The 12,430-nt window shown below is 42.2% G+C and overlaps 1 protein-coding gene across 1 annotated transcript in view; it reads right to left on the bottom strand.

Annotated features, from left to right (window-relative positions):
- Positions 1–5,793, bottom strand: part of STK24 (serine/threonine kinase 24) — a 53,485-nt gene extending 47,692 nt beyond the window's left edge. The window contains exon 1 of the mRNA XM_058824827.1: positions 5,509–5,793. Coding sequence (XP_058680810.1) covers positions 5,509–5,550 — 42 coding nt within the window. The 5' untranslated portion in view covers positions 5,551–5,793. The remainder of the gene's footprint in view (positions 1–5,508) is intronic.
- Between the last annotated feature and the right edge of the window lie 6,637 nt (positions 5,794–12,430).

Consider the following 12,430-nt stretch of genomic DNA (forward strand, 5'->3'; position numbering starts at 1 on the left):
TCAGAAAACTGCTTAGTGTACAACCCTAAGAGTTTAATACCAAAATGAATAGTTACCTAACTGTAGCCTGCTTCCAGAAAACATATTTAATTGGAATTTTTTCTGAGTTTTTAGTGCAACATCACGAAAAACTTTCATAACCTGTAGCTGACTTCCTCCCTTCCATCCATTACACCTCTGAACTGTAAATTACTGCAATTAAAAATCCCTCCATGCCTTGGGCACACAGTGAAAGCAACACTCAAGTATCAGCAGCATGTACAGTACGGCATTGAAACACAAGATGTATTTTAGACATCAAGAGAAAGGTAGCTAAGGAAAAATGTCCCAAAACCAGTTCTAGAATAATGTCTCTCACTTATTTACACTTGCTAAAAAGCTAAAACTTCTGTGATGAAAATCACTCTTAATTAGCTAAGCTACTGATAAAAAGAAAAATTAAAAAGTAGCTCTTTAGGAAAATTCCATCATTACAACAAATGGCTGAATAAAGAATGCTAATAGAGGCAATGAGAAAGTTGCATTAATACTACTTGACAACAATAAGGAAAATAGCGAATTTTAGTTCTACAGCAATGTCATAATTTGAGGGGAGACTCTTCTTGCACCCATTGTGTCTGACAGAAAACCCAGATGTCCGTCTCAAGAAGCTGCCAAGCAGAGCAACTGAGAATACAATAAATTCTCCCAATTCAAGCCTCACTTTTTATCAAGTTACACTGCAGAAGGCTCTTAGTTCTACACTAATATACAACCAGCACAGTCTGACATTTGTGCATACCTGCACATAGAAAATTACCCAGATCAACAAAGAGCTTACAAGTAAAACCAGCTTTGATTATAAAGCTGCATCCACACAAATTATTACTTTTAGGCACACAGAAAACCACTGAATTAAACAGTACTCCAGAAAAGATGTATCATCACAAAAGCAATAACCAGATCAAAATCACTTACGGTCACAGAACGCCAGGTTGGAAGGGATCTCAAGGAAGATCTGGTCCAAACTTTCCCAGTAAAAGCACAGTCTAGGCAAGACAGCCCAACACCCTGTCCAGGCAAGACTTAAAATTTTGAGCCTGGCGTTGGGGAATCCACCATTTCCTCAAGATGGCTGATTGTCCTAATTGTGAAGAATTTTCCTTTTGTGTCCAATCAGAATTCTCCCCTGGTGTAATTTGTACCTCTTATCCTTCATCTTTCCATGTTACTCCTAGTAAAAAGGGAGTCTCCATCTTCTCTTCAGATACCTTTGAAATATTGGAACATTGTGACAAGGTCTCCATCCTGGGCCATCCTTTCTCAAGGCTAAACACATCCAGCTCTCTCAGCCCTCCCATGCAAAAGGCTTTCCAGTCCTCCAGTTATCTTTGTGGTCTTTTTCTCAACCCTCTCCAGCTGTCCACATCTTGTTTTTTTAATAGAAGGGACCAAATTATTACAGGATGGATGCAGTATTTTTAATTATTATTAATTTATATTCGATGCCATGTTGACTTTGTCCATCAGTGTTCTGTGCATCTTCTATTCCCCTTCCCATCCCACTCACAAGAAAGGGAGTACGAGAAGAATTTAAGCAAATGTTGAAAATGCAGCCAAGATACATTTTCTACTTCAGAAACACAAAAGATGGCACTATGTAAAAGCTGACATCAGAGCTTTGTGCACCACTCCTAACACAAGGCCTGGTATTTAAATGTGTCTGCTGCCTCAGTGGCCTTTTGTCTCTCTGGGGAACAAAGATGCCAGCTGGCCAGAGGGTACCTTGCTCACACATGGAAGTGCCACAACACAGGGCCAGTCTGACTGGCCTGTGAGGACACCTGAAAGACACAGTTGCCATAAGCTGCATCTATTTACCTATTCTGGAAGGCCACACAATGGAAATAGGTTTTCCTGACACCCAAACTGCTCCATACATCTATTAGATAGCCCTGAAACAGCCTTTGACTGCAGAGTGAAAAGATGCCCACTTCTATTTCACCAATTAAAACTCTTCTGTCCTGGTACCCAAGGGCTGAGCTTGTCGTATGTCACAGAACCATGACATCTGTATTGAGACTATTTTAAAACTGATTATCCAAGATCACAACGGTCCAAGGATCTGTCCAGTATTTAAGTGCTGTAAGTTACTGCAAAGTATTTGTCAAACTGTAACATAAACAGTAACAGTGAGCACAAACTCTGAAAAAAAAAAAATCAAACTGGGGAAAGCTCATCTCCTACACAGAAGCTGCAAATGGAAAGCAGGAGAAGCTAAGTGGCCTTTCCACAGTGCCTTTGATTTAACAACACAGTATTTTGCAGTCACCAAACACAGAGCTCACACAGGAAGCACTTAAAGCAGTTTACTGTAAAAGGAGAATGAGTTACAATAAGGAAGACAGTGTTACCTATAGTGTGTAACTATGAAAGAACAGCCATGCCGACCAGAACAAAGGATCCTCTAGGCCAGGACACTCATCCTACAGCGGCACAAAGTGCACATCTTGTGAACAGCACAAAAATAGACAAATAAACAGCAGCATTTCCCAAAGCACCCTTCCAGTCTCTGGCAAACTGACACTTTCTGAGCCTGAAATGGTGCCTTTATGCTTAAAAACCTTTCCTCTTCATTTGTCAAGTTCCCACTTAAATTTAGTTAAACTTCTAGCATTTCTTGAAGTAACACAGCTTGAATGTCAATGCTTATTTACATTTTGCATGAAGAACCTGTAGCTCTTGTACTGAAAATACAATGAAGAACGAATAAAAATAACTTGCTGCATAAACATTGTTATTGCTACAAAAACAACTAAAAAAGGAGGAAGATAAAAAAAGGAGTTTATCATCACACAGGAGAGGCTTGTCTTCAAGATGATGGAATTTTAAAAGCACCACAGGAATTTATTACCATAAATTTATAAACACAGTACTTGATTTAAAATACAGCTTCCTTAAAGAAGCTCCAGAAGCTTACCACAGCCTTGAAATGCAGGCCAGTCTGAAAATCAAGGTCGTATACATGCGTACTGGAGCCAGTCTTGCGGGAATCTCACACATTTACAGGCAAACACACACTCTGCCCAGGCCGCTTCCATAAGGCATGAAGAAGCAAGACAACACATCCTCAGTTTAGTCATGGTGCAGCTTCACCCTGCATACCCAAACTCACATCTGTACAGAGCCCTTAAAACAGCAACAGCAAAAACTTCCAGTCCGAACTTAAAGTGCACGCACAGAAATTTAGGTCAAAACCCAACTCTGTTTTTATTCAGGTTACAACATGCCCACTGTACAGCAGACAGCAAATCTCAGGTTTTGACAACCTTCCAGCACCATCCTACATTTCCTCCACAGTTTTTCATTCCTTTGGCTCACTCTCTACCCACTCATTTTTATGCATCACTCTTCAAACATTGATCAGACATCTTGTTTAGGGAGAAATACATTAATCCTTCATTCCTCTGCTCTACTGACACTACCATGCTCAGACCAAACAGCATTAATAAAGTGATGTCCCTCCAAGTGATTTTTTGGGGTCAAGAAGTCACCCTGCTCACACAAGCACAATGGGTGCTGTCTTGTGTGAGTACAGCAAAGAAAGCTGCACAACTTGTCACTGACACTGCTTCCACCGTTTGTGGCAGAAGCTGGTAGGTGGGGAGGAGGGATCACACCACAGAAAAAGGATAGTCCCGTGATTTAGGCAATTTAATTATAGCCCAGAGAACTAAGCTCATTTTCTCTCTTCTACACAAAGTCCCAAATCTTTTTCTTATCGAAGCAGATGTCACATATTGTAAGTACTTTACTCTTTGAACATTTATTTGGAAGTAAAATCAAAGAGAATTGTGTACTGAAAACAGGCCACTATAAAACTGCTATATATTCTGATAGACTGGAAAAGGATACAGACATGAACTGGGCACAGGAAATGAGTGAGCAGCATTCACATTGCTCACAGACTTCATGCCTCTACCTATTGGGAGATCTCTGGTGTTTTGGGTTTGTTTTTTTCAGACTATGAAAGTTCACACTTGAGCAACTCTCAAAGTAATAGAATTAAATTCATGAGAAAAATGACACCACTTTGAATAAAACTATTTGAAGCAAAGTCCCAAATGACATGAACTAATAAGAACTCTGAAGATCCACGCATTTAGTACAGCTAACAGTACTACAAACCAAATAATAAATCAAGTCAATAAAAAGCACAGGTCCTCAGATCATAAAGTGACATACAACATCAGTACACTCATACTGATGGAATAATCTTCATTCTTTCACTTCCAAGCAGCTACAAATCTGATTTTTAAATGCTGAAATGTTATAGGCTCTGTCTCAAAGTAGGTAGTTGTCTTAGTTCTAGTATGTCCCAAAGGAATAAAATAAAAAGCCCAAACAATATCCATAGTCAATTAAGAAACCCTCATTTCTCTGTCAATCAGCAAACTGCTCATATTTGGAAGGTGAACTTGAACTCCCAACAGCAGGACCTACCCAGCAATAAATTAATTAGCTCAGAGAGTGGGCCTACGTAGGCTATGGGGCATCCAGTACTATGTATGAGCACATAATTCATGCTTTGCCTAGGCATGTAACATTTTCAATTCAAATTTTGGAATGCAAAGAGATTCATGACTTAGAATCTTGACTCACAATAAAACAAACCATGGTAAATCAATACTTAAAGCAAATGATGCACAAACACTCAATTCAGGAGACAAATTTGAGAGACACTCTTACATGTCATTTATAAGTTGTTCCTTTGGAGGTAAGGGCAAGAAAGTTTCTAATCAGATGTGGGGAATATTAGAATAACAACACACAGATACCAATGACCTTAACGTTTTCCTAGCAGCAGTTTCCATTTAAACCAAGAAAAACGAGGTGGGGGTAGAGGCTCAGACTGAGCCAGCTCAGCCAGCATTAGTTTTTTCAAATATATAGTTTAGACACAGAACAAACAAATTCCACCGTACAACAACAGCAGCTGACCAACTCTCGGGATCAAACACGGGAGACAAACACGATTCTCGAGCACTCAGCTCACAGCAGCACCACAGACATGGGCACTGCAGCATGCGCTGAAGGTCAACATTTCCAGGCCCCGCTTGTACGGACTGGCTGTATGAATGCTTGCCCTACGCAGCTCAAACTAACGGGGCCGAAAATCGCGCACTGAGCCGCGGCTGCCTTCAGGAATTAAAACACCGAGCAGCAGAACTGCCGGCCGGGGGAGGGGGCCACCGGCTCCGCTCCGCACGCCCGCAGCGACAGAGCGGCTGCCGAGGACGGATGGAGGGAGCAGCGGCAGGCAGCGATCCACGGGCGGAGGGACCTCGCCCGGCGCCACGCCAAGCGCTGACAGCACGTTTCGTCTCCATCCCGCTCCTCTGGCCCCAGCCCCCGCGGCCGAGCCAGGGCCAAGAGGCGCTTTCTCCCCCCAGCCCCGGGAATCCCCCCGTTTACAGGCAGCCCGGCCCCAGGAGCGTGTCCGTGCCTGCCCTTGGGGCAGCTGCTCACCTGCATCCCCGGCAGCCCCGCCTGCACGGGGGAGTGAGCCATGGCGGCGGCGGCGAGGGAGGCTGGGAGGCAGCCGGGTCTCCTCAGGCGGCTCCAGGGCACAGAGCTGAGCTCATCTCCACGCTCTCTCACACACAGCACCGCCGTCCTCCTCCTCCTCCTCCTCCTGGCCCTTCCCCCGGGCGAGCAGCGCCTGTGCGCCGGCGGTGGGAAAGGGGCCGTCCCAAGCCCGGGCTCTCCAGGCCCCCGTCACGGATGCAAAGGCGGCAGCGGCTTCCTCATCCCCCCTCCTCCTCCTCTTCTTCCTCCTCCTCCTCCGGGCCGTGCCGGCGACACGATGACAAACCTGAGGCGGGAGGAGGAGGCGAAGGAGGAGGGGGCGGAGCGGCAGCGGCGGCCCCTCCTGCCGTGTGCGGTACCTGCCCGCCCGCCGCCATGGGCGCGGCCGCCGCCCCACACGCCGGGGCCGGGGCCCCTCGCCCGGGGCTCGGGGAACGCACCGCGACAACGGCGCTCCGCCGAGGGCTGCGGTGCCAGGAAGCGCTCGGCTCCCTGTCAGAAGCTGCAGAAGCCCCAGCCCAAAATGCCAGTCGTGCTTCTCCTGTAGTTCCTAAGCGGGAGCAGAGTGGGTCAGCACTGAGGTCTCTCCCACGCAGAAGTTCTGCGTGCTTGCAAATCCTTTGAGAACTCGACAATGTTCTGTTCTTTGTTTCAACTGGAATTTAGCAGCTCAGTCTCTCCATTTTCCGCCCCGGCACAAAAGGCTAGGGAGTTTCAGGAGTGTTAAAGTTTTTGTAACCTGTCAGCCGGTGGGGCTGGGATCCGTAGGACAGCGAGGCTCGCTGTCTTTTCAAGTGATTTTTTAAAATAATGCGAGCATCCACTGCAACATAAGTTGCTTTTTATTAGATAATTCACTAGAGTTAGTACAAATCTCTTAACTGCAGGAAACATTTGAAAATAGTCTTATTGGAAAGTGGTTGGAGCTTCCATTGAAGTTTTTCCTATAGTTATGATTTTCTTTGTTGTCTTATGTGGGATGAGTTAATGCTACACAATCTGGTTTTCCTGAAACTTGGAGATACATAAACGTTCCTAAGATGTCTACGTCAAAGTATTATTCAAATAAAATTAGCCAACAGCCTTATGCAGACAAATAAGTGTGCCCACACACATGCATATTGGTGTTTTACTTGAGAAAATAAACTAAATATACCAGCCCTTGAGTACAGTGAAACAGGAAAAGATGATGGCTAGAAACTGAAAACTGAAATCTTGAAATTATTTTTTCAATTATTCATGAAGGAGTTTAAAATTTCCTTAATGCTGGGATGGAGTTGAGATTCTGTGGAGTTTGGCTTTAGGAAATATGAACAAGTTTCTACTGTTTACTGGTATGTAATTTTCAAAGAAATGTAAAGTCTTTTCTTTCAAATCAAAAATCAAATAACAGTCATGAGAATCAGTATCAAAACTCTCTATTTAGGTTGTTTTCCAAAGCATTTTTGCAATGCTCTTATTTTAAAAAAAAATTTAATATCTCCATGGTTGCTCCACTGTTTGCAGTAATTTTTTCTGGCTTGCTAGGAAGAAAGTCAGTGGGCTACAAGTGAACCTCTTCTTTTGTCTCATGAATATCACTGAGCTTTTGCTACAATACATAATGTTAAAAATCCTCATTGAGAAAATGCCAGTTTTACTATTGTTTATGCAGTTTTATTTTGGGGTGGTTTTTTTTCCTATATATTATATTTCTATATATTTTTTCTATATATGCATTACAATACAGATTTTATCAGCTGCTTTACTGTTTCTGCAGTTGCACATTCAGTGTGGAGTCAAAATAAAAAAGGTACACAAGTCTTCTCTTTTGTATTATGAAAGGTATACAACTGTTATTTTCTGTCCATGAAAATAATTGAGACAATTAATTTTCACAAGGAATATACACTTGACTTGGTAGAGGTGATTCCGGTTTATCTTAATTCCATTTCTATGTCTAGGTTGTAGATTCTGTAGCTCTAGGCACATAAGGACAGAAAAGTTCCCTTGTTGCTCTGAAGTGACTTCCACCATGTAACCTCCTGGCCTGGGGCCATCATGAGGTCTTTCTGTTGTTTATGTATTATCGTGTATTTCATCACAAGATTTTAAAGTTCTGCATTATATGTTCAACAAGATTCTGTGCCTGAAAAATTATTTTTTGGGCCGTGGAATAAACTCTGTGGGCAGATTTACTTGTCAAATGCAGGAAAACAAAGGAGCAGATTCAAAACTCTTCAGTCACAAACCAGATACCAGTCCAAGTTGAGTTCTAATGAAGTCAGAACAATTTATTAGAAGGTCTAATATCTTGCCAGCTTCTAAATTTTGTGCTGTATCTCATGTTCTGATACACTTGCAATTTCTCTCAGAACATGTAGAAATTTTTAAATAATAGTTTTGAATGTAATTTTAAAATAATGAGTTAGTGTGTTTGCTGTTCATTTTGTGAATGCTAGTCTTTCTGTCTAAATTTCAACTCCACCTCACAGACTAAACAACACAAGCCTTTCAAATTTTCCTGTCCTTTTCTCAACCTTTTGTGGGTTTTTAAAATCTTTTCTGAGAAAAAAAAAAGATTTTGTGCATTATAGTCCAAAGAAAGGCTAGTCTTGCAGAAATCTTTCTTAAATAGAATGTTATGCTAGCCAACCATCCCAACACAATGACTGACTTCAAAAATAAACTCTTCATATCATTAAGACAGTTCCCTGATGTATCTTTTTGAAGACAGAAGTTCCAAGCATTCAAAGATTCAATTTATTTTATGTATCAAATTCTCAATAACTGGTTTTCTTCCAATTTAACATGATACTTTGCATATGCACAGATTTTCTGCCTTGCTGGTTATGTTTAAGCCATAAATAATAATATTTCAGTCTCTAACAGTAAGATAAGAGTTCCAAAAGAAAATATAATTGCATCATTGTGAAGACTGTGACTGTGAACTTCTGGTTATAAATACCTGTGAAGAAAAAATGTTTTCCTTAGTGACAAAGACTGAAACTTCTCACATAAACAATGTAAGGTCATTGGTGTTTTCTAAGATGAAAGGTGTACCAGGAACCCAGCTCGTTTTAAATTTATAATAATAAAAGTGTTACTCTTGCCTGTATCACACAATGCACAGCAGCTTTAACAAGACTCTTCACAAATGACCTTTAAGAATTTAAGTGTTCCTGGGGCAAGAGGGGAGGTCCTCACAAGGGTCTCTAACTGAAGATAGAGAGGAAAGAAAAAGACAAAAACCTTTCACAGTGGGGGATGTTAACAGTAGGCTGCCTCAACCAATATGGGACCCATCTTGCTCAGCATATCCATTAATGAGTTAGGAAATAGACTAAAGAAATTGACAGTCTCATATTGCCAATCATCATGAGGGAGAAACTAAAACAAAGCCCAAGGAGTTGAAGAAAAATCTCAGAGTGAGTGACTGCTGATTGACATGCCAGCAGATGGGGGTTCAGCATGGAAAACGTGCTCCTTCAGCAGAGTAGAAGAATGTCAGAATATGAGTGCTGTGAATGTCCTCAATGTGGCCCTACAGAAAAGCAGCTTCCTGGGAAAACTTTATAAACATGAAATATCGAAATCAGTGAATGAAACCCCAAAGGTATAATAATGCTCATTTCTGCACACTGAGTCATCCTGACAATGCTTCTCTTTTCAGATCAATGTCCAGTCCTTTCAGCTTTCCTTTCTGGGAGATCTGCTCAAACAGCAACTTAGTCTCCCAGGAATGAGCCAAGGAACCAGACAAGGGTAAGATGCAATTTTATTTTTTTAAAAATGTGATAAAAAGCACATTTCCCTGTAAATAACAAAAAATATCCTTATGTTGTCCAGGACTGATGTTTTCCCTGCTTTTGATTGTGTATGCTCCACAAGATTAGTTTCCAGTGTACTTCCAAACTAGGCAGCAATGATATAGCTACGAAACATAGGGGTTTTCTCTGTTTCCACCAAAATTTTAAAATTTCAGCTTTCAATTTCTGTTGGAAAGGGTGTCCCTTCTACAAAGTTTGTGATGGAGCCTTTCTTCCTCCCAAGATGCCATGGGTAGCCCTGCAGCTGTGTATTTCTTCCAGCAGAGGAAGCTTGTGTAGTTTCAAAAGCACACAGCTTGCCTTCCACAGCTAGATTTGGCTGTGTATTTACGTTCTGGTTCAACAAGCCATTTGTCAGAAAATGGTTTTGTCAATTGCAGAAGTAGAGCTGGAAGTTCAAATAATGGCATTCTACTTTAGGTCTTATGAATGCTGAAGAGGAAAAATTTGGTTATTATGTTCCCCCCAAAAAAGCCTTTTTTTCCTATGTTTGTATAAAACATGCCATTTTGTATATATTTCCCTTCCTGCAGTGATGTTATTAAAATCATTCATAGAAAATGGCAGGTTTTTGAGATTCATAATAGAAGAAAATTCACTTTCTTGTAGTACTGAGAATCATAATGGGTAAGCCAGAATGAGGCAGGAAATGGAAGAACATCTTGAGTGTTATATACTGTTTATTAATAATGAGCAGAATATAAGTGCCTGAAAGTATTTTAGTATTCCAGGCAGACAATTAAAATTAGATGGAGACCTAGAGCCTATTAAGAAACATGAGATTGATTTTACTGTCCCATGCCTCTGCCCCTGAAGAGCATCATTGCACTATATCTTGCTTTTATAAGCCTTTCTCTTAGCCCCTTGTCACACAAACCAAACATATGCAAATGGAAGAAAACATGCCTTCTCCATCTTCTTCTCACATTTCACATTTTATAATGGAGACATCAGTTCTTATCTCAGGTTAATGTAGACAGCAGACTAGCAAACTCTCTGGACTAAATGGATCCATTAAGGGTGACCTTTAATGGTTCTAAACTAAAATAGAGTCAATTTAGATTAGATAGAAGGAAGAAGTTTTTACAAGGAGGGTGATAAAACACTGGAACAGGTTGCCCAGAGAGGTGGCAGATGGATGCCACATCCCTGCAAACATTAAAGGTCTGATTGGACTGGGCTCTGAGCATCCTGGACTATTAGATGATGTTCCTGTCCCCAGCTGGGGGGTTGGACTAGGTGACCTTTAAGGGTCCCTTCCAGCCCAAACTATTCTGTGATTCTGTGACCCTGTAAGCATCCTGAGACACATGCCTTAGTCCATGGCATCACAAACCTGAGATGTTTGCTTGCAGGCTGCAGTTGTCCCAGTAGAAGAAGTTGCACTGTATCTCATTGATAACTGATAAGTAGCAGTCTTAAAACTGACTGCACTACTTCACTATTTTAATTCAAGGATTATCTCATTTTTTACTCTTCATTAATTTCATTATATACCAGCTGTTACCTGTAAAATCTTGTGTTGACAGAAGTGTATTGTATTCATCTGTTGAATAAATAAACATATTGATTCCTGCAAGTACCAGTTGTCACTCTGGGGTGCAGTTACCAAATGAAAATCATCATGATGTGATGAGTTTTTCAGAGTACAGCTTTGTGCTGTGTTTAATCCAACTTAACTGCAGTCTGCTGCCAAAGTGCTGATCCCACTCTTCCTTTCTCCCAGCCCTGGCTCCAGTCCTTGCATTAGCAATCACATGCCCGCTTGGTGATTTGGATCAGTTCACTGATCCCATGGGAAATGCATCCACATCCTGCTGGATTAGTGTCCTGTGGCAGCAGTCTCTGGGTGTCACACAGCAGGAACACCATGTAGAGGGAGGGAGGCCAGCACCTGCCATGCTCTGCTAGCCCACAGTTAGCTCAGATGAGCTAGGAGGTGAAACTCCATCCAGGATGTCCTCTATGGAGTGGGATGGTGGCTCCAGCCCTGTCATACCACAAAAGCCACCTTCTCAGCTTGCAGGAATGAGTGCTCCTGCCTGTGGTTTAAGCCCAGAGCTGTGTATTCATAGCAGTCAGTCTTCACAGAGAATGTACAGAAGGTAACAGTGGAGGAATGACTTTGTGGACAATAAACCTTTTCGCTAGGCAGACACCCTCAGCCTGCAGCCTTCATGGCCCAAAATTTAACACCCAAAAAGGAAAAGCCAGAAGTCAGATATCCTCAAAAAAAGTGAGCTTGTTATTTTGGGAAGGTTTTATTAGGCCATGAGCTATCTTCTAGCACTTCTACCTGCCATCGTCCCCCCTAGGTACGTGTGGGAGACAGCTACAGCTTGTAACTGTGCCCCACAAAAATGCAGCTCCTGAGCGTGTACCTTCCTACCCTGCCCATCATTCCCTTTCCATTTAGCCTTCTAAAAGTAATTACCCAGCAAGTTCTTGTTGTGCCCACAATGCTCTGACATGATCCAGCCATCTTCCACCTCCTCCTGCAGACCTCCTCTCATTCACAAAAGCAGCTGCAACCTCCCACTTGCCCTAGACCTTTTGCAAGATCCCAGAGCCTTGCGCTCCCTTGACATCTGCAGCTGCCAGCTCAGTTTTCTTCCTATCTTTTTCCTGAGAGCAGGCTTCCTGGGGATTTTGGACTGAGTATATCTCTTCTGCCAGGGGAGGCAGTGGGTACCTGATGCTTTTATTGCAAACAAGAGCAGATCTTGCTGTTCCACATCAGCACTACTATTCTTTCCTGCACAGAAGCAAATTTACAAAGTGAGCTATGGTAGTCTTCTCTTTACACTTCAGTGTAGTAGCAAAGCTGCACAGTCTGCCCATCCCACTGTCTCCTGACAGCAGAAGGATTTGCCTCAGCATCACAGCTGCAGAAGGCCACAAATCTGCATCTTTTTCTGTTGAAGCTTAAGTGAGAAAAACACATATAAGCCCTTGAAACCACTACCAAGAATTACCATCATGAAGAAATACAGAGATGACTCTTCTAGACATTTTGCCTACAGACTTACTTGGGTAAAATGCACATTTCTGCT

Source organism: Ammospiza caudacuta, chromosome 2 (assembly GCF_027887145.1).
Source record: "Ammospiza caudacuta isolate bAmmCau1 chromosome 2, bAmmCau1.pri, whole genome shotgun sequence".
Taxonomy (NCBI): Eukaryota; Metazoa; Chordata; class Aves; order Passeriformes; family Passerellidae; genus Ammospiza; species Ammospiza caudacuta.